This window comes from Rana temporaria, chromosome 1 (genome assembly GCF_905171775.1).
Source record: "Rana temporaria chromosome 1, aRanTem1.1, whole genome shotgun sequence".
NCBI classification, from domain to species: domain Eukaryota; kingdom Metazoa; phylum Chordata; class Amphibia; order Anura; family Ranidae; genus Rana; species Rana temporaria.
Genome location: NC_053489.1, coordinates 624,614,404 through 624,637,576, shown reverse-complemented (window position 1 = coordinate 624,637,576; position 23,173 = coordinate 624,614,404). Strand labels below are relative to the sequence as shown.

At 40.4% G+C, this 23,173-nt stretch overlaps 1 protein-coding gene across 4 annotated transcripts in view; it reads right to left on the bottom strand.

Annotated features, from left to right (window-relative positions):
* The window catches only part of DOK7 (docking protein 7), a 215,926-nt gene that overhangs the window by 17,860 nt on the left and 174,893 nt on the right, over positions 1-23,173 (bottom strand). For 3 of the 4 annotated variants that reach the window (XM_040335349.1, XM_040335352.1, XM_040335348.1), the window contains 3 exons: positions 19,174-19,222; positions 13,460-13,531; positions 10,866-11,018 (listed from right to left, as the gene is read on the bottom strand). In XM_040335349.1, the coding sequence (XP_040191283.1) occupies positions 10,866-11,018; positions 13,460-13,531; positions 19,174-19,222 (274 nt within the window). The remainder of the gene's footprint in view (positions 1-10,865; positions 11,019-13,459; positions 13,532-19,173; positions 19,223-23,173) is intronic. The other variant, XM_040335350.1, reaches the window with a different exon arrangement.

The following is a 23,173-nucleotide window of genomic DNA, read 5'->3' as shown; positions in this document are numbered from 1 at the left end:
TCTCAGCTTTGGTTTTGCTGAAAACGTCCAAGAAGTCCATTAAATAAGATGGAACACCATTGAAGTTTACATTATTTACAAGAGAGTTATGTGAGGGATAGCAAGTATGTTTGCAGTAAGGAGAATCTAAACAAAGTGAAGTTTTGGACCAATGAAAGGTTGGTTGATGGATGTGCAACCATGGTAACCCTAGAACGACCGGGAATAAGGGGGATGGGATGATGTCAAATACAAGATTCTCCATATGTACATTATCACATGTAACTAATAATGGGGCGGTTTGAGACAGTACTGGACCAAAGGAGGATTCGGATCCGTCAATGAAAGTGACAGACGAGGGGTTTTGCTTTAACTCAGAAGGAATTTTATTTAAATTAACAAAACTCAAATCAATAAAATTGCCACAAGCACCAGTGTCGACCATCGCGTCAATGGTGGTCCTATCTTGGTCCCACTGTAAAGTAAGGGTGAGAAAGATGTATTGGTTAATATTTTGACGAGTTTTGGGTTTTGTCAAGTTTAAACTACTAATATTTAAGTTGTTACCTTCAGTTTTACTCCTTAGAATGGGGCAGGCAGAGACCATGTGGTCAGGGGCGGAACAGTAGAGACATAGATTGTTGCTTCTGCGTCTCTGTCTCTCAGCTGGGGTCAGTGGGCCCCTAACTGTACTAACTTCCATAGGAATCTCTTTGGGAGGTGATCTAGACCTCCTGATTGGTGCTGGTTGGTAGTAGTTAGCTCGTTCAGCCTTTCTTTCTCTGATGCGTCTATCAATTGAGAGGGAGAGATGCATGAGATCTTCCAGGGATGCTGGAATTTCAACACGTGCGAGCTCATCCTTGACGGATTCGGATAACCCAATGCGAAACTGATTCCTGAGAGCTATATCTGTCCATAAGGTTTCACGACACCAGCATTTGAACTCTGAAATATAGTCCTCCACTTGTCTCTTTTCCTGTCTCAAATTTCTGATGGTATTTTCAGCTGTAAGCTGTTTGTTAGGGTCCTCATAGAGTAAAGACATCTCATCTATGAAGGTATTGAGGGCGCCTAGTAGATCGCCGTGCTCTTCAACATAGGCATCTGCCCAGACTCTGGGTTCTCCTTTAAGGTATGAAATTAAAGTCAAAATTCTGACTCTGTCAGAGTAATAAGTCCGTGGACGTAAATCAAACATTAACCGACATGAACTGATAAATTGACGAAAATTTTTCCTGTCACCAGAAAAGCATTCTGGGGGGCAGACCTTAGGTTCTGGTCGCTCCCTGGCTTGAGCAAAATTCTGATCCCTGAGGGCCTCATTTTCTAAACGGAGATCAGTCAAATTAGCAGTAAGTGTATCCACACGTTGTGACAAGCCCACTAAATGGTTTGTTAGCTCCGCTGGATCCATAATGTTAAAGGTTCCGCTATTATGTGACGATCCTGTCTTGTTATTTTTATATATTGATTAATTGGATCTCAACTGCGGAGGTTTCTCAGTGTAAACCAAAAGTCACTCTATAGTATGGTTAAGAGTTAATGGTTTATATCATCACAACCTCAGATAGAGCACCAGCATAATCAAGAAAGCTTAGTAACTCATAAGCCTTTATAATGCAGTAACGGTTAAAGACACAGTCTATGAATAAGTAGGTATAAGGTTTTTGGTAGCAGTATTACTTAATGTTTCTTACTGAAAGCAGTGCAGATAGAGCCAACACATATATGTATATATATATCACAAGCTGAGACCATGCACAAGTATATTCAGGCAGGACTTAGATATTGAGATATGCAATTGATAGACAAGCACAGTTCAGCATAGGCTGGAGATCTTAACAATTTGTGTAGAGATACTTGCGGTACTGCTGGTAGAAACAGAGATGGCTACATTCAGGTCTGCAGAGTGCTGGTACAGATGGGAAGCCTGAGAAGCTGATGGCTGAAGGGTGAGCTGATCCCAGTCCTGGATGGACAGACTGTGGGCAGAGGGCTGCAGGGAGCGCTGATCCTGGTGCTGGAGGGATGAAGAGAGTGTCTCCTGATAGCAGGTCCACAGGGCTTTGAGGAGCGGGTCCTAGGTGACGGCAGGGGTCCAACAAAATAGCGGAACCCCCTGCCGTCATTGCTGCGCGTTTAAATAGCCCGCACAGCGCGGGAAACGAGGAGTCTCGCTGGGGGCGCGCTTCCGCGTTCCAGCGTGGAACGCAAGCCGCGGCGCACAGGAAGTGACACGCCAGAGTCAGGGAGACGAGCGCAGCTAACAGGATTAGGTAAGGCTGCGCTCGTCCTGTTCAATACAACGCCAGTAACGTTACACTCTTTGCCTTCTACTGGCCTTTTTACACCTTGACTGGGTTTGGGAAAACCCCAATGTTCTCCCGGATTGTTCTCATATTGGCCAGGAGGGAAGTCTCTTGAAGGACCTGCCTTGTATAATTCTTGGATTTGACTGCCCCGTTCATAGTCCTCAAATCCATAATTTCTCGGTCCATCCCTATCTCTTAAGGGGAAAGAACGGTTCCTTGTGTCCGTTTCACTATCATATTCATAGTCATCCCTTTCAGAGTAATGCCGAGTGTCATAATGGGATCTCTGTTCAGGAAATGAACCATAGTGTTTGCCCTCATCACTTGGTCTTCCGGAGCCTCTCTCCCTTCTTGGGGAGTCTTTATAATGTTGATATTGGCCCTGATTATAGGGGCCATTGTTGTGATCTGGGTTTCCTCCATGCTTCCCCTGTGAAGTTTTATTCCTCCCAGGATTTCTTGCTTTTTGGTAATTGTTGGAATGGCCTGATGCCCTATTGGGTGATTGGTGAGATACCCTTTTTCCCTTTTTACCCAATTTGTTACCATGTTGGTTTTTCTTAGGGGTCTTTCCTTGTTCGTTTCTAGCCCAAGATTGCTGTTGAGGAGTCGCAGACTCAACAGGGACCTCATCTCCCTGTACTATCGCTTCCATTTTGGAGTTTGCTTCAGATTGTTGTTCTGTCGCTAGTTTTTTCTGCCACTCAAAAACTAGACTAGCTTGATAATCCCCAAAATCTCTAACCTGCCATCTTAGGCTCCTAGGAACCATGTTTAATTCAATGTAAGTATCTAGAAATGCCACATCCCATTGAGTATGGATTTCTGCGATGATGAGATTCTTAAGTCTGATGAAGTCTGATGAAGAGTCCACTTAAACCCCCATCTTTATACATCTGAAACACTCCTTCGGTATTAACTACCTTAGAAGCCCTGTACTCAAACACATCCATATCTCTCTGATTTGTATGGTAGATAACTGATTTGTGAGATAAATCAAGTGTGTTTAAATATTGTATGTGATGAACAATACTCTCTGTGAAAAGATTGTGGCCGCTGCTGTATACAGATATCTAAATAAACGTGCAAATGTGTGGAAATTATACTGCGCAGGTCTCAATCATGCATGGTAAAATTAATAAAGTGTCGAAACAATACCAATTATTAGAAAATGAGTGATGCTGCTGCTGCAAAATATGTCAGATATAAACATAAGAATCAAATAAAGTAAAAATTAGCTGCGCTGCATATAAATATTAATCAATAAAACAATATTGATACTGAAATAAACCTGTGCACACAGAATCACCTGTGAAAATGAGTGACATAAATAAATATTAAGTCAATGTGATGAGGCAATAGTCCATAAGAATCCTAAGCTTAAAAGCTCTAGGACTCTCCAGGCGCTTTTAAAGCAGGGCTGCTGAGCCATACTTACATGCAATCTCTTTCACAGGGATCAACTGGAGTCGGTAAGGAGATAGGAGATAAGAGGTGGAGGCTTTCATCTGTCCTGTCATCAGACACGTTTTCTCTTGGACTTGTTTGGCACTTCTTTTTTCTCCGATTAATTTGTATAGAATCACATGGGATTTTGGATTCTTATGGACTATTGCCTCATTACATTGACTTAATATTTATTTATGTCACTCATTTTCACAGGTGATTCTGTGTGCACGAGTTTATTTCAGTATCAATATTGTTTTATTGATTAATATTAATATGCAGCGCAGCAAATTTTTACTTTTTTTGATTCTTATGTTTATATCTGACATATTTTGCAGCAGCAGCATCAATCATTTTCTAATAATTGGTATTGTTTCGACACTTTATTAATTTTAACATGCACGATTGAGACCTACGCAGTATAATTTCCACACATTTTGCACGTTTATTTAGATATCTGTATACAGCAGCGGTCACACTCTTTTCACAGAGTATTGTTCATCACATACAATAATAAACACACTTGATTTATCTCACAAATCAGTTATCTACCATACAAATCAGAGAGATATAGATGTGTTTGAGTATAGGGCTTCTAAGGTAGTTAATACCGAAGGAGTGTTTCAGATGTATAAGGATGGGGATTTAAGTGGACTCTTCATCAGACTTAAGAATCTCACCATCGCAGAAATCCATACTCAATGGGATGTGGCATTTCTAGATACATACATTAAATTAAACATGGTTCCTAGGAGCCTAAGATGGCAGGTTAGCCCACAGAAAGGTGACCTTGAGCTACAAGAGTGGTTCCGGTACTTCAATGAAGCCGGTGTCAACTTTCTACGATTTCTGGTAACTAGGAAAAACAGCAAATTAGGAAAGTTAGACAGTGAAATTAAAGCACTGAAAGAAACTTTATCACCTCATAAAGAAAGTGAGGAATATAAAGATAGATCTTCTAACCTTTTGAACATTTTAGATAAAGAAGAAAAAGAACAAAAAATAACGAAAAGAAAAAAATATAACAGAGATTTTGGGGATTATCAAGCTAGTCTAGTTTTTGAGTGGCAGAAAAAAATAGCGACAGAACAACAATCTGAAGCAAACTCCAAAATGGAAGCGATAGTACAGGGAGATAAGGTCCCTGTTGAGTCTGCGACTCCTCAACAGCAATATTGGGCTAGAAACGAACAAGGAAAGACCCCTAAGAAAAACCAACATGGTAACAAATTGGGTAAAAAGGGAAAAGGGGTATCTCACCAATCACCCAATAGGACATCAGGCCATTCCAACAATTACCAACAAGCAAGAAATCCTGGGAGGAATAAAACTTCACAGGGGAAGCATGGAGGAAACCCAGATCGCAACCATGGCCCCTATAATCAGGGCCAATATCAACATTATAAAGACTCCCCAAGAAGGGAGAGAGGCCCAGGAAGACCAAGTGATGAGGGCAAACACTATGGTTCATTTCCTGAACAGAGATCCCATTATAACACTCGGCATTACTCTGAAAGGGATGACTATGAATATGATAGTTAAACGGACACGAGGAACCGTTCTTTCCCCTTAAGAGATAGGGATGGACCGAGAAATTATGGATTTGAGGACTATGAACGGGGCAGTCAAATCCAAGAATTATACAAGGCAGGTCCTTCAAGAGACTTCCCTCCTGGCCAATATGAGAACAATCCGGGAGAACATTGGGGTTTTCCCAAACCCAGTCAAGGGGTAAAAAGGCCAGTAGAAGGCAAAGAGGGAGCAGAGGGGGTGGAGAACAAAGTCTAAAGAAATCGAGAATGTGAGTGGTGATGGTATTTACAACCTCAGCTCTCATACTCTGACCCAACCGGAATTGATTTTGCTAAACAAAGGACTTAAATTCGCCCCACCAAAGAAACGTAATAAGTTCCAAACATACATGGATATACATCAATATGTACGCAGGGTAAGCATCAAACGTTATTTTGCCGGTTTGTCTAATTCTGATAGAACTACAGTTCAATATACCCTTCAGCACTCAGGGTTAGCTAACGCCTTAACATAGAATCCCCCTGGAATGTTGGCTCCTTCGTTGAGAGTATTTAGGGACGTAGTGTTAAGAGATTTGGAGATTTGGATCAAAATCTCGAATCACAAAATGGACCAAAATTTAGAAAAGGCACTTGACTCCTTGTGCGCCAACAAGGACTTGGTTATAAGACCGGCTGATAAGGGGGGGGGATAGTGGTCATGGATCGAACTATGTACATCAATGAAACTAAGAAAATAGTGGAAGACCAGGAGACATACACACCTCTGTTGGGGAATCCTGTCATACAGTATAAAAATACCTTGGAGACATTAGTCAAGAGAGGCTCTGATCAGGGAATCCTCAATGAAAAGGAACAATTGTTCCTGGTCCCCAGGGCACCGAGGGTCCCGGTGTTATATTGTCTCCCAAAGATTCATAAAAGCCTTACATGCCCCCCCGGATGTCCGATAGTGAGCGGCATCGACTCAATCACGTCCAGGGTGGGCAAATACATAGACCATTTCCTCCAACCTCTTGTCCAAAGAATGCCATCTTACTTGAAGGACACCAAACAAGTCATCAACATGCTGTCAGAAATCAAACCAGAGGCCAATACGTGGATGGTAACAGCGGATGTTAATTCATTATATACGATCATCCCACATGGTTTGGGGATTTTGGCTGTTAAAAATTATCTTGACCTTCTCTCGGATCTACCACAATCACAGATAGATTACCTGTTGGAGCTTCTAGAGTATGCGTCGGGCCATAATTATTTATGGCCAAATGGGAGAAAGACGTCGTCTACAGTGACCAGAGCTCCCATATTACAATGTGGGCCAGGTACATTGACGACGTCCTTCTCCTATGGACTGGCACTAAACCCCAACTAGAAGATTTCATATCTCTCCTCAATAATAATGATAGGGGGATCCGCCTTTCGCATGAAGCAAGTCAGGAATCAATTAATTTCCCTGACCTTACCATCAGGAAAGAGAAAGATGCTTTTATAACTAAGACATATTTTAAAAAAACAGACCGGAATTCATTCTTTCCTGTAGGAAGCTGCCACCATGACAATTGGCTTAAATCTGTCCCAAAGAGCCAATTCATAAGAAAGCGAAGGAATTGTTCCTCTTTGGAAGATTATGAAATGCAAGCAGGCATTCTAAAACATTGATTGCTGGAGAAAGGTTATGACCCTGGAATGCTTGAAACCACTTTTAAGGAAGTGGCGGATATAAACAGATCACAACTGTTAGACTCCACCTCTAAGCCTAGTCATGATAGACCAATGGTACCATTTATTACAACATACTCTATGCAGTACTATAAAAAACTGATCAAAAAACATTGGCACTTGTTGGGTAACGATAGGATTATCAAAACATTTTTACCCACCAATCCACAGGTAATCTTTAGAGGCATACCTTCCCTAAGAGATAAAATAGCACCCAATGTGGTGGACCCTCCCACTAAGAAGGTGTCCTTTTTCCAATGAGGCATCACAGGTTATCATCAATGCCGTAGATGCCAGGTGTGCACGATCAATAAGAGCAAATCGAAAAAGACCTTATCGTTTTTCTCAACTAGTACCTCTAGGGAACATAAGATCGAGCCTTTTATTACCTGTAGTTCAACTAGCATTGTCTATTCCTTGCAATATCCATGTGGACTTCAATATATAGGCAGGACCAAAAGATCAATGCAAGTTAGGTTGGGTGAACACATTGCCAACATCAAATCTGGTTTCCCTCAACATTCAGTGTCCAATCATTATGACCAACATCACAATCAGGACCCAGTGGGTACTCTCTTCTTGGGGATCGACAAATACGATCCTCATTGGAGAGGTAGCTCTCTGGTCAGGGAACTGTACAGGCTCTAAATGGCCTGGATCTATCGGGTCCGCACTTATACCCCTTACGAGTTTATTTCAGTATCAATATTGTTTTATTGATTAATATTTATATGCAGCGCAGCTAATTTTTACTTTATTTGATTCTTATGTTTATATCTGACATATTTTGCAGCAGCAGCATCACTAATTTTCTAATAATTGGTATTGTTTCGACATTACCATTATGTTTTTAACATGCACGATTGAGACCTGCGCAGTATAATTTCCACACATCAGTGTGCATGGAGCCTTAAGGTGAAAAAACACGAGGGTTTTCAATCCCTTTAAGAATGTTTCATATGTTGTGTTTGTTAAATAACGTTTTTGAATAAAATTACTTATATTATTAGGGATTTAATTGTTCTAATCATAACATATTGAAAATTCTAGCTCTGTGTCTAATTCAGAAGCTGGTGCCAGTATATAATGTCAGAGGTCAATAGAATGGTTAAAACAAGTTCATATAGTGGCAAATTATGCATATATATTGAGTTAAAAGAATGGTTTATGAATATGTATGCCTGTAAATCTTATTTTAATGAGCTCAGTTATTCTACATGTAATTGACTTTAAATAGAGCTCATAATCTCTGCTGACTTTACTGCTGTCTTCCAAAGTCAAGGTCACTATAACAAACCATTTGATTAACAAATACCTCTCCATCTACACGGTCTGTCTATTTTACTGGCTTTCATTACTCCAGTGCAGGACTTTTTTAAAGGAACACTAAACAAAATTAGAAGTCACCTTTGAGTTACCATTAACAAACAGAGTTGTAAATTTTACCTGTATCTGTGAAAAATGTGTAACATATTTAATTAACTGGAGTTGTACGTCTCGTTCGGCAATGGTGATAAAGGGGAGGCAATACTTTACTTTTCAGCAAAGCTGAACAACATATTCTTGGCCTGAGCTGGCGTTGTGGCTTTAAATGTTGAGCAATGTGTCCAACATTCATTGGAATTGATAAAGCCACTCAGATGTGAAGTGAGCAGTCTTCAGCATTACAAACAAGCCCTGTTGTATGTGACTATGTACTTCTAGCTGTTTTAACATCTTGACTTTTGTTCAAAAGTTTTTAGAACTAGTAGTAATATGAACTAATACTTTTTGCATTCTGACTAATGAGTTGTAAATAAGAGCTAAAGGGCACTGAAGGAAAATGTATCTAGAATCTCCACATCTGAACGATTGAAATTCTTATTCTGTTTAATAAAATTGAACAGCATTTCTAATCCCTAAAAAATAATAATGCTATATCTGGGCAATCGTCTCATTATTAGTAGTTAGTTACATTTTATTTTTTTTGCCGTGTCTGTGTAGTTAGTTACATTGAATTGTATTTGTTTTGCAGTCTTGAAATTGTTCCACTACTCATATCCCATTTATACTTGTACAAAATACTCTGCTTAATTTAACCACCACAATGTAAAAAATGTGTCTTGACAGATACAGTATCTAGCATAAAACATACAGTATATACAGTATAACTCGAAGTGCAAACACTGTGGACATGGTATTTTCTCAACTTTTTTCACATCCAGCCATGTCTTGAAAATCAGCATCTGCCTTTACACATTTCATGACACCATGGTGATTGGTGACCTGAGTTGGCCATGTGGCTTTAAATGTTGAGCAATGTGTCCAACATTCATTGGAATTGATAAAGCCACTCAGATGTGAAGTGAGATGTCTTCAGATTTACAAACAATCCCTGTTGTATGTGACTATGTACTACTAGCTATTTTAACATCTTTAACTACTTTTATTCAAAAGTTTTTAGAACTAGTGGTAATATGAACTAATACTTTTTGCATTCTGACTGGTGAGTTGTAACTAAGACACTGAAGGAAAATGTATCTAGAATCTCCACATCTGAACGATTGAAATTCTTATTCTGTTTAATAAAATTGAACAGCATTTCTAATCCCTATAAAAAAGAAAAGCAGCATGTGCAGTTTCTACTTTCCACTAAAAAAAAAAAAAAAAATTACATTGATTTTTTTATCTTTGTGAAGGAAATATTATTGAAGTGTATCTTAGGTCAAAGCCTTTTTATTTTTGAATAGAATGAGAAAGGGGTAAAGTACAACTAAAGGCAAAACTTGTCTTAGTTTTAGATAGAGGAGAGATGGATTAGAATACCTGTCAATTTTTATTGCTGTCTGTGCCCCCATTAGGGAGATGTGCCCCTTTCTATTTCTCCTGTTTACCATTATCATTGAAAGTGAAACTAAAGGAAAATCCCAAATTTTTGGTAGTCTACAGAAAAGTAATAGAGGGGGGATTTTCCAATGCAAACACTAGTTCTGGTGACCTGGGGGTCCCCAAGAGATCAAGACATTCCCTTAATTTGTAGGGATATCCTCTAACTTCCTGTTTTTGGTATGGGACAGGAAGTGAATGTAAGTCTTCCCTTTGGGACAAAGAGGACAAAAATAAACCTTACAGGGGTTATATCCCTCCTTTACTCCAAAAGGAAAAAAAGTTGCCTATAGTTGTACTTTAAGACCCCTATCAGGTTTTTTTGCTGCCTGTGCTGTGTTGTGCAGGAAATGAGGGAAAAAGATGTTAAAGGAACAGGTATCTGGATTGGAGGATTTTCCCTTGCTTTTGCTCTGGTGACCACAGATTTTGGATTTTCCATTACTCATTACAATGGTCACCAGGCCAAAAAAAGGCTGAATCTACATAGCAGGGGCACAAGCAGCAATATAAACTTGACAGGGGGCTAACACCTGCCCACTTTATTAAAAAAAAAAAAAAACTTTACTTACAAGTCTATCTATCAGACCCTTATGAGGGGGGGGGGGATGGAAAAAAAAGCAGGGTTGTGGCTTGAAGAATTCTGTATTGGCTGGGACAATATTTACATTTGGACCCCTGACCCTATGGGCCTGGAGAATAGTGCACCTTCTGTAAATAAATTCCATCTTCAAACATATGCTGGTTGGGAACACTTTACTGTGTGGCTTCTTGCTGGGTGGGTGTGAAAGGCTTTGTAAGGCTTTGCAATGTGTCCACAGAACAAGTCACTGCCAACTGCACAGAAGGCATGAGCTACAGCACAGTGGGCTGGAGCTAAATAAACAAGTAGAATGTTAGTCTTCCCCATGCTTCTTTAAGACACTAATGATGAAGTAGGTTAACAATCAGTCATTGTCATGGTGATGAGTGAAAGATCTCCTTGGATGAGAGCAATGGATGTTACCTCGTATTCCTGTACTAGGATCTTGAAGTTCTAATGCCATGTAATGGAGCTGTTTCTTTGATGTAGGGCTGATAGGGATATTTACATATGTTGCTGTCTCACTGCGAGGTCGGTCAGAAACCAGTGGCTCGGCTGGATAACCTGCTGCCCCTGCTGACCAGATGAAGCAGATATATTCTGATTAATTCATGCTCATGGCATTTTATTGCAGCTCAGATCTGTGAATGTTAGCCAAGAGAAACATTGCAGCACAGGCTGCTGAAAAAAAATATATTGACGTAAATATATCACCGTTGTCTGTGCCTAAACAAGATATAAATCAGGTTAGGCCCTCGTGATACCATTTAAATATGTAATCTGTCATAAAACAAAAGTCTTTTTTTTATTGTGTCTTAAAATTAGAAAATATTGGTTGTAAATCTGGATAACATACCTACCAGCTACCTTTGAAGAACGCCTATGGTCAACATCTTACATGTGTGGAGTAGACGTCAAATGCTACAGTTCTGAATATGTCCCAGTTCTTAAACTTGCTTGCCTAGATTTTTTTGCTTCCACCTACCCTGACTACAACAGAACGTATTTGTTGTTTTATCCAAGTTTGTTAAAATGATTTGAAGATAAAATAAATTACCAGTACCAATATGATATAGCCTTTTCTGGGCAATGAAAAAAAAGGAACTCTAAATACAGGTACACCTAGAATAATTTACCAGAACCATGTACTATAACTCCCTCTTGACTAGATAAATAATCCGACTTTTAAGAGACTCTTTCAATGTGTGGTGTTGGGGTTAACTGTGGCAGGTATAAAGTACTGACACAAGTACTAATCAAAGCAAAAGGTGGCTACTTTGAAGAACCTAGAATATGAAATCTATTTTCAGTTGTTTCACACTTTTTTGTTATGTATAATTCCACATGTGTTAATTCATAGTTTTGATGCCTTCAGTGTGAATCTACAATTTTCATAGTCATGAAAATAAAGAAAACTCTTTGAATGAGAAGGTGTGTCCAAACCTTTGGTCTGTACTGTATATATATAAAAGAAATAAAAAAAAAAAATGTTTATAAAAAAAAAAGGGGGGTTGTCATCCGGGGCCCTGGGGATCTGTGGGCCCCTGGGGACCTCCGGGGGCCCTTACAGGTGTACTGCCTGTACCCCCCTGATGGCGGCCCTGATCAGGATGCATTGGGGACATTGATCAGGATGCATTGGGGACATTGATCAGACTGCATTGGGGACATTGATCAGGCTGCATTGGGGACATTGAGCAGGCTGCAGATGGGCATTGATCAGGCTGCAGATGGACATTCATGGGCACTGACCTTTAATTTGCTTCAAAGTGGTTTATTTAAAAAAAAAAAAAAAAAACATATCTTTTTCCTGAAACTTCCCCTCTTAAATTCGGTGCGTGTTATCAGTCGGCGCGTGTTATACGCCGATAAATACGGTATATTTAATTTGTAAAAAACTTTGCCATGCTTGTTTATAGAAATGTAATTGTACTGTCATTAAAAAATGAAATAAATTAGAATAAAATGTGAACTTTTTATCTACAGTAACACTTATGCCCTGTACACACGATCAGTTTTTCCGACAGGAAAAACATGTTTTTTTTTTCCAGCAGGAAAACGGCTCAGAATTGTCTTGCATACACACGGTCACTCAAATCTTGGCTGAAATTCCGAACATCAAGAACGCGGTGATGTAAAACACGTACGACGAGCCGAGATCAATGAAGTTCAATAGGCAGTTTGGCTCTTCTGCTTGATTCTGAGCATGCACGTTTTTTTTGCGCGTCGTAATTGCATACAGATAAACGTGTTTCGCGATAGGAATTTTTCCTGTCATGAAAATTGAGATCCTGCTCTCAATCTTTTCTTGGCAGGAAAACTGACAAAAAAAGTGTGATGGAGAATACACACGGTCGGTTTTCCTGACAAAAACCTCACATCGCACTTTTCCTGTCAGGAAAACTGATCGTGTGTACTAGGCATTATTTAAAAAAAAAAATTCTATGCATGAAGGTAAAAAACATTCTCTGTGCAACAGTCCCTTTAATACTTACCTGATCCATATTGCGATCCAGCAATATGCACGAGAGCTCGGCTCTCCAGGGACTATCCATCCTTATTGGCTGAGACAGCAATGGGAGCCATTGCCTCCCACTGCTTTCAACCACAGCCAGTAAGTCAATGAGGAGAGAGAGGGGACTGGGCTGAGCCGAAGCTCTGTTTGAATGGACACTCAGAGAAGCGGCTCAGGAGCGAGCTTGCTTCGGTGCATGTTGTTTGCTGTGGGGGCACTTAGCAGGAGTGCTGGAGGGGGACCCAAGAAGAAGAGGATCGGGGCTGCTCTGTGAAAAAACACTTCACAGAGCAGTTAAGTATGACGTTCGTAATTTTTTTGGGGGTAAAAAAAAAAATCCATGGTTCAAAATAATTACTTTTTTACAGCAATTAATCAACAATTATCTTTTTACATTTTTTACAGCTTAATTAAAAAATGGAAATATGGTACCCAAAGGAACATGATAAGTTACGATCTTAAAAAGGAGGTAGGAAGGAATTCAAGTTCTCACTATACTTACCAGAAAGAACTAACATAGGAGGGATTTTGTGTGGTTTAGAGGCTCCTGTTGATGTTGATGCAGAGGAAGAAGCTGCAACCAGGACATAAAATACAAACAGAAATAAACATATAATTATATTATACTAAAAATAGCAGCGATTGACAAAGTCTATTCAAAACTCTAGCTAATTTGGCTGAGAAAGAGGGCTAATGTTGACTGCAAGATAAGAATTAAGCCTCAAGCATTACTGGTTATGGTGGAAACTAATGTGATGATAGATATGGTTGATACCAAGGAGCACCTGCATAATCCATACTTCTTATAAATGTGTTTGTTAATGCTCATATATTATGATATTTTAGGAACAGCAGGGCTGAAAAGCCTATTATTAATATGGATTAGTACATATAGATTTATAAATCACTTTCTAGATATGGAAAAAGGTAAAGAAAGAGCGGGAAAGAATATGTCATTCCTGACCCTTTCAGATGATGATTATACTAATACCACTATTAATGCTAGTAATAACATTGGGAATTAGCAGAAGCAGCCAACAGTAGCAGCAGTAGAAGCAGTAGTAGTAACATAAGAGGAACTGCTGGAAACTTCATAAAATAAATAATAAGAAATAAAATAAGAAAAATTAAGACAAGGGAAGATAGAATAGTATAACTTGGTCACGTATTATCATGTCCTGTATTATGGGATAATCCATAAATGTAACCAACAGAACATACAACCACTGGCAAAACGTGTGGAATCACCACTCTTGGAAAACTAAATCACAGACATGCCACTTAAAAAAAAGTGAAAGAAAACTGTAATCAATTGCAACTGTTTTTTCAGATCAAGCAGAGGAAAAATTATTTGGGATGAAAAAAAACACTACTGGTACTTTGTTGCACTACCTCTGGCTTTTATAACAGCTTGAATTCTCTGAGGCAGGGATTTAAGTATCAAAAAACAGGGGGCCAGATTCACGAACAATTACGGCGGCGTAACATATCCCCTTTACGTTACTCCGTCGCAAGTTTTCATCGTAAGTGCTTGATTCACAAAGCACTTGCGGCGGCGTAGCGTAAAGCCGTCCGGCGCAAGCCCGCCTTATTCAAATGGGGATTGTACCATTTAAATTAGGCGCGTTTCCGCGCCGAACGTTCTGCGCATGCTCCATTAGGAAATTTCCCGCCGTGCTTTGCGCGAAATTACGGCGCCCCGACTTGTTTTTTTGAACGGCGACGTGCGTTATGTCCTTTCGTATTCCCGGACGTCTTACACGGAAATTTTTTTTTTAAATTCGACGCGGGAACGACGGCCATACTTTAACATGGCTGGTCTAAATCTAAGCCATGAAATAGCAGGCGTAAGTTTGCGATGGGAAAAACCGACTAGCGACGACGTAAGAGAATGCGACGAATGCACGTACCTTTGTGGATCGCCGTAAACAGCTAATTTGCATACCCAACAAGGAAAACGACGCAAACTCCACCCAGCGGTCGCCGAAGTATTGCATCCTAAGATCCGAAGGCGTATGAAGCCATACGCCTGTCAGGTCTTAGCCAAAAGCCGTCGTATCTTTGTTTGTGAATTACAAATTTGAAAGTACGCCGGAGTATCAGCAGATACGCCGGCGTACTTTTTCTGTGAATCTGGCCCAGTATTCTTCATCAATCCGGCTCCAACTTTCTCTTATTGCAGTTGTCAGATCAGCTTTGCAGGATGGAGCCTTGTCATGAACCATTTTCTTTAGGGTGTGAAAGCACTGATGCAATCTGATGCAGATGTTTGTTTTAGAACTACAAAGTACACCGTGATTCCATAATATTTTCCTCAGAATTGAGTGATTCCATATTTATTTTTCTCTGCTTGATTTGCAAAAACAGTTGCAATTGACTACAGTTTTCTTTCTTTTTAAATTTTTAAAGTGTTTCTTAATGCCAGAAGGTTAATTTCCACCTTAATCAGCCACGATTCTGTGTAACAGTGTTAATTTTGTCTTTAAATTTCGATTTAGTTTTAGTCATAGTCTTTTGACTAAAATGCCATTTGCTTTTGTCATATTTTAGTCGACTAAAATCTCCAGTACATTTTAGACAACTAAAATCTCATACATTTTAGTCAACTAAAATTGAATGGGTTTAGTTAAATTGTAATGCATTATTTAAACATTTCTCAAGAGTAAAAATCTCATAACATTATTATTTATGGTATTAAGGATTGAACATGCACTACAGACACAGATTTAGCCATTGGGATATATATACAGGTATAACATCTTTATAAATAAAACCAAATTTCATACACAAGCAAATATATTGCTTTTTGACAGAAGTGCAACTTTATACAAAAATAAAACTGTCAACTCTATTGGTTGTAATGCCATTGCACATATTACCTGAATATATTACCAGCATTAAATATTAAAAAAAAATATAAGAAAAGCCTTTTTATTTTTTTCTCTTTCAGCAGCTTTGTAGATGTCCCTTAATTATTCTTATGTGGCAGTGCAACATTGCAATACATGTTTAAACTTTAATGTGCTATTATTATAGGCTCTGGATGAAATTGTGTTGCCGATTTAGAAATGGCCAGCAGTAGTGTTATGCCGCGTACACACGACTGTTTTTCGCGATGTGAAAAATTACATTTTTTTTAATGTCATTAAAAATGATCGTGTGTGGGCTCCAGAGCATTTTTCGCGACGTTAAAAATGGGCATTAAAAATTTAGAACATGCTCTATCGTTTTTAACGTTGTAAAAAATGGTCGTGTGTAAGCTTTAACGACTTGAAAATAACGCACATGCTCAGAAGCAAGTTATGAGATGGGAGTGCTCGTTCTGGTAAAACTAGCGTTCGGAATAGAGATAGCACATTCATCAGGCTGTAAAAGACTGAAAAGCGCGAACCGTCTCTCAACAAACTTTTACTAACACGAAATCAGCAAAAGCAGCCCCAAGGGTGGAGCCATCCAAATGGAACTTCCGCTTTATAGTGCCGTTGTACGTGTAGTACGTCACCGCACTTTGCTCGAGCATTTTTTTTTTTCACAATCGTGTGTAGGCAAGGCAGGCTTAACAATAATCAGGTTGAAAAAAACATAGGGCTGGATTCAGAAAGATAAGCAAATCTCAGATACGTTACGCCGCCGTAAATTAGGGCGCAAGTTCCGTATTCAGCCCGCAAGCCCGCCTAATTCAAATGGGGATGATGTGGGCGTGTTTTATTTAAATTAATGGTGACCCCGCGTTCGCGAATCCCAGTGCGCATGCTCGAAATTCCGCCGCAAATCGCCAATGCTTTAGACGTGAATGTAACTTACGTACAGCTCTATTCGCGAACGACTTATGCAAACAACGTTAAAATTTCAAAATTCGACACGGGAACGACATCCATACTTAACATTGCATACGCCTCATAAGAGCAGGAGCAACCTTACGCCGGAAAAGCCTACCGTAAACGACGTAAAAAATAGCTCCGGGCGTACGTACGTTTGTGAATCGGCGTACCTAATTAGCATATTCCTCGCGTAAATCGACGGAAGCGCCACCTAGTGGCCAGCGTAAATATGCAGCCTAAGATACGACGATGTAAGACACTTACGCCAGTCGGATCTTAGGGAAATCTATGCGTAACTGATTCTATGAATCAGGCGCATAGATACGACGCCACAACTCAGAGATACGACGGCGTATCTGGAGATACGCCGTCGTATTTCCTACCTGAATCCGGCCCATTGTTTTTTCTAGACCATTACTTTTGATGTCAATTTTCAATCTAGTTTTAGTTTTTTGACTAAAATGCCATTTTAGTTTCAGTCGTATTTTAGTCTTATGGCTAAACTGCCATGCTAGTTTTAGTCGTATGTTAGTCATCTGAATTGTTTTAGTTTTAGTCGTAGTTTAAATAACGACTAAAACTAATGTAAATATCTCCTAAACGGCACATGTTTAGGAGGTATTTACACTACCTATAGGTAAGCCTTATTATAGGCTTACCTATAGGTAAATGTCTGCAGACTAAGTTTACTTTCTCTTTAACCAGCCTGGCGGTATTCCCGAGTCTGACTCGGGGTGAGATTTTTTGCTAGGATCGGTAACCCCGAGTCAGACTCGGGCTCGCCTCACTGAATCCACAGGCATTGTTTACTAACCTTGTCCCTGGATCCAGCGATGCCAACGCGCTGTGTGAGCGAGCGGGACCTTGCTCGATTCACACAGTGTCCTACTGTGCCGCCGATCTCCGTTTCCTGCGACGTTATGACGCAAGGGGGGCGGAGAACGGCGCCAAATTCAAAAAGGTAAACAAACACAATACATACAGTACTGTAATCTTATAGATTACAGTACTGTATGTAAAAAATACACACCCCCTTGTCCCTAGTGGTCTGCCCAGTGTCCTACATGTTCTTTTATATAATAAAAACTGTTCTTTCTCCCTGCAAACTGTATATTGTCCAAAAGTGTCCCTTTATGTCAAAAATGGCAGCTAAAAAACAGCGATAATGAATTATAATCACTTGCAGAATTGTGCGATAGCGATTTGTGGGGAAATTCGTCATAAAAAAATTTAAGTGAGTTATTCCTAAGAATTACGGGCCAGATTCACAAAAGGGATACGACGGCGTATCTGCTGATACGCCGTCGTATCCCTGTTTCTATCTATGCGACTGATTCATAGAATCAGTTACGCATAGATATCCCTAAGATCCGACAGGTGTAATAGTTTTACACTGTCGGATCTTAGGATGCAGTACCGTGGCCGCCGCTGGGGGGATTTCGCGTCGTAAACCAGCGTCGGGTATGCAAATTAGCAGTTACAGCGATCCACAATTTTTTTTCCGTCGTTTGGTCGCCGCAAGTGTTAGTTTGCCGTCGCAAAGATAGGGCTGCTTTTACAAAGTGTAAACTTAGTACACCATGTAAAAGTATACCCGTCTTTCCCGCGTCGCTTTCAAATTTTTTTTTAAAAAAATTTTTTCCCGGCGCAAGTCTTTTTTACCCGTCGCGATTCACAAAACGTTGGCGCATCGTAACTTCGCACAAAGCACGTCAGGAAATTTACATCGGGAGCATGCGCAGTACGTCCGGGGCGGGAGCGCGCCTAATTTAAATGGGACTCGCCCCATTTGAATTGGCCCGCCTTGTGCCGGAGGGATTTAGGATACACCGCCGCAAATTTCCAGGTAAGTGTTTTGTGGATCGGGCACTAACTTGAAAAATTTGCGGCGGTGTAACTTAAATCGTTTAAGTTACGTTGCGCCCGCTGGTTGTGAATCTGGCCCAATAGGCCTACAGTATAAAACGCCAAATTTCCTTGCAAATAATGGTACCGCTTTCAGCACCTTTTTTCTGAAATAATCATACCGCCAGGGAGGTTAATGAGGACACAGAGAGCAATAAGAAGTGTGTTCTTGTCCCTCTCCCCTCTAACCAATACTAGGTATGAAAGTGCATAAAAGATGCAGCAGGGTGGATTTTTTTTAACACACCACACCTAAAATGCACAGGTGTGTAAATGGGGCCCATCTTGCGCTTTGCAGTCTTGTGGGGGTTTCTAGTTTTATAAAAAAGGGCTGCAGATATTTAAACTCCATTAGCAAGTATGGTAAATAACTCATGCATTTGTATTTCAGCTGTGTATTTGATTGTTTGTCTGGAGTTCAAATTTAATGGAAATGAATCTGCAAAAAAAATAAACATTCAATACATGCTGGATGACATTATTTGCTTACCTTGCAGATGAGATATGGTTAAAGCTCCCGGATGCAGGGCTGTAGCACCCTAAAATAAAGATAAAATGCAAATGCGTTGGAATTGTGCTTCCCATTTAGGTGTAGCAGTGATGACTGTGATGAGATTCACAATCACAATCTTATAAACAATTAATTACTTGTATGTGATGATTCCCCCCCCCCGATACTGCTCAGACCCCCCCCACCCCATGTCCTACTTTGCCCCCTCATCTCCTGACAGCTGCTGTAGGCACACAGGGACATCACTCACTGTGTTCATTCATAACTGAAGCATAGTAAACTGTGTTTGCTATGCTTCGGTTTGTGAATGAACAGGAAAGCGATCTGCACCGAGCACTTCCCATTCATTCTCTGTTCGGTGCAGATGAGGTTGCAGAGAAAGAGACTGGAGAGTCTCCGTCTGCAATCCCTTTCTCTGTCTTAAAAGTGAGACATCAGATTTCACCAAAGCCCCTCCACCGGAGCTCCTACAAAAAAAATAATAATAATATTGTAATAAATAATAAACCAATAATACTGTAAAAAAAATTATAAAAAAATGATAAAATAAAAACTACTCACACCGTCCACTGCCCTACTGACACCAACCACTGCCCTACTTACAACCAATCACTGACCTACTGACACCATTCACTGACCTACTGACACCAATCACTGCCCTACTGACACCATTCATTGCTCTACTGACACCATTCATTGCTCTACTGACACCATTCATTGCCCTACTGACACCATTCACTGCCCTACTGACATCGTCTACTGCTCTACTGACACCATTAATTTCCCTACTGACACCATCCATTGCTCTACTGACATCATTCATTGCTCTACTGACACCATTCACTGCCCTACTGACATCGTCTACTGCTCTACTGTCACCATTAATTTCCCTACTGACACCGTCCATTGCTCTACTGGCATCATTCATTGCCCTACTGACACCATTCACTGCCCTACTGACACTGTCTATTGATTGATTGATTGATTGATTTTAATATTTCTTTACAGCGCCACATACACCCTGAAGGGTGTGTCTAAGCGCTGGAAGGAGGTCCGCTGGTCTATTCTGGACCAAAAAGCAATCCAAGAGAAAAAAGAAAAAAGACTTCGTAGACGAACTGATGGCTCGTGTACATAAAAGAAAGAGAAACCATATAAAATATCAACAATAAAAACAAACGGTAGCAAGGGGGTTTGGAGTGAGGGGGACATAGGGTGAGGGGAGGAGGGGCCAGGTCAGTTTAATAGACGTGGTCATAATCAACTTGCCCCAAAGAGGAAGGTTTTCAGAGCCTTTCTGAAGGTAATAAGAACAGTGGACTTCCTCAAAGGCAACGGGAGAAGGTTCCAAAGCGAGGCGGCTCTGGCTCTGAAGGATCGGCCACCGAACGAAATCAACCTTACTAGAGGGATGACAGCAAAGTCCTGATCGGCCGATCTCAGTGCCCTGGGGGGGTGGTAATGTATGGCCATGTTATTAATGAACAGTGGGCCATGTTGTTTGAAGGCCCTGAACATAACACACAAAGCCTTGAATTCGATCCTCCTTGCGCATGGGAGCCAATGAAGTAGTCTGAGAACGGGTGATATATGGTCCCATCTTGAGGTCCCCGTAATCAACCTAGCTGCCTGGTTCTGCACCAGCTGCAGCTTGGAGAGCCATTTAATAGGGAGTCCAAGGTATACCACATTGCAAAAGTCAAGGCGTGAGATGACTAAGGCCTGTACTAGTGTATTTCTGTGTGTTTGGGAGAGCAGATGTTTTACCCGTCGCAGCATCCGAAGATAGTAAAGGGCATTCTTGGTACAGTTCCTCACCTGTGGAATCCATGAAAGTTTATTGTCAAATATGACACCCAGGTTTCTTACTTGGCTGGATGGAGTGGGGCACGGGCCCATTGATACGGGCCACTCTGCAAGCAGGTTTAAACTTTGTGTTGGACCTGTAAGAAGTACCTCAGTTTTGGATACGTTCAGGGCCAAACGATTGTCCTTCATCCATGTCTATTGCTCTACTGACACCATTCATTTCCCTACTGACACCGTCTATTGCTCTACTGACACCATTAATTTCCCTACTGACACCGTCCATTGCTCTACTGACATCATTCATTGCCCTACTGACACCATTCACTGCCCTACTGACACCATTCACTGCCCTACTGACACTGTCTATTGCTCTACTGACACCATTCATTTCCCTACTGACACCGTCCATTGCCCTACTGACACTATTTATTGCCTTACTGACACCATTCACTGCCCTACTGACATTTTCCACTGCTCTACTAACACCATTCAAACTGCACATTTGAGAATCCAGTGTCCTTTTTTATAGCAATATGCTAAATTCGCACAAGGCCTCTTTCTCTCTCTCTCTCTCTAGTGTTCAACCCGAGCATCAGAAAGGGGATTTAAGAGACTTTAAGCCCAGGTTCACACTGACAGCAGAAATGAAATTGTGGGAGTTCAGCTCAGTCCCGACTTCGGGGGCGATATCAGAGACATCTGTGCGGCTTGCTGCACAGATGTCTATGGAAATCGCACCCCGAAGTCGCCAAAAGTAGTACAGAAACTACTTTTGGGAATCGGTGTTGATTTGGCATGGGATTTGACATGTCAAGTCACATGCCAAATCCCTCCAATGTGAACCTAGGCTGAGTAAAAATCCAGTGAAGGTCAGTTGTGTGGAGGAAAATGCTGTGTTGATGTCAGAGGAGAATGGGCAGACTGTTTCGAGATTATAGAAGGGCAACAGTAGGTTGGCAAAGCTTGTACCAATATAATCATCTGGCAGATGCATCCGATCAATGTATTTATGATATATACAGTTTTTGTGATGGGCTAGAAATGCTTCACCACGGTCTCATTGCCATGATTCCTCAGACACCGCAGAAACACTGAACCAAAATCGCAGCATTTAGCTCATGAATATGTGACAATTTGTATATGCATTTTGGCAGGACTTATGCTGTCTTATAATGCTAGGGGTGGGAGGGGTTCTTGGTTCTCTGGTTCTGATTGGTGGATGTTCATTTAAATACTTTGCATGACTGTATGCACCTATCACATTCCGGACGAAGGAGTCGTGCGTGGCCCTGAAACGTTGCACTACACTGTTTGTGATGGGATCTTTCTTCAATAAACAGATGAAAATGAAGATCCTTGGTGTGTTGGCGAATAATTACATTATATCATACCCAAAAAGACACAGGGCTGTAATTGTTGCCAAAGATGCTTTAACAAAGTACTGAGTAAAGGGTCTAAAAACTTAAGTACATGTGATATTTCAGTTTTTCTTTTTAATAAATTCACAGACATTTCTAACATTTTTAATTTTCTTTTCACTTTGTCACTATGGGGTACTGAGTATAGATTAATGAGAAAAAAATGAACTTAAAAAACTGCAGTATCAGGCTGCAACGTAACACAATTGAAAAGGGTGAAGGGGGTCTGAATACTTCTTATAAATGCACACAAAATATAAATATACAGCATACGTATATATATATATATATATATATATATATAGTACAGACCAAAAGTTTGGTCTCATTCAAAGAGTTTTCTTTATTTTCATGACTATGAAAATTGTAGATTCACACTGAAGGCATCAAAACTATGAATTAACACATGTGAAATTATACATAACAAAAAAGTGTGAAACAACTGAAAATAGATTTCATATTCTAGGTTCTTCAAAGTAGCCACCTTTTGCAGCAGACACATCTCTAGAACTGGTAAGAGGAGACTGTGTGAATCAGGCATTCATGGTAGAATATCTGCTAGGAAACCACTGCTAAAGAAAGGCAACAAGCAGAAGAGACTTGTTTGGGCTAAAGAACACAAGGAATGGACATTAGACCAGTGGAAATCTGTGCTTTGGTCTGATGAGTCCAAACTTGAGATCTTTGGTTCCAACCCCCGTGTCTTTGTGCGACGCAGAAAAGGTGAACGGATGGACTCTACATGCCTGGTT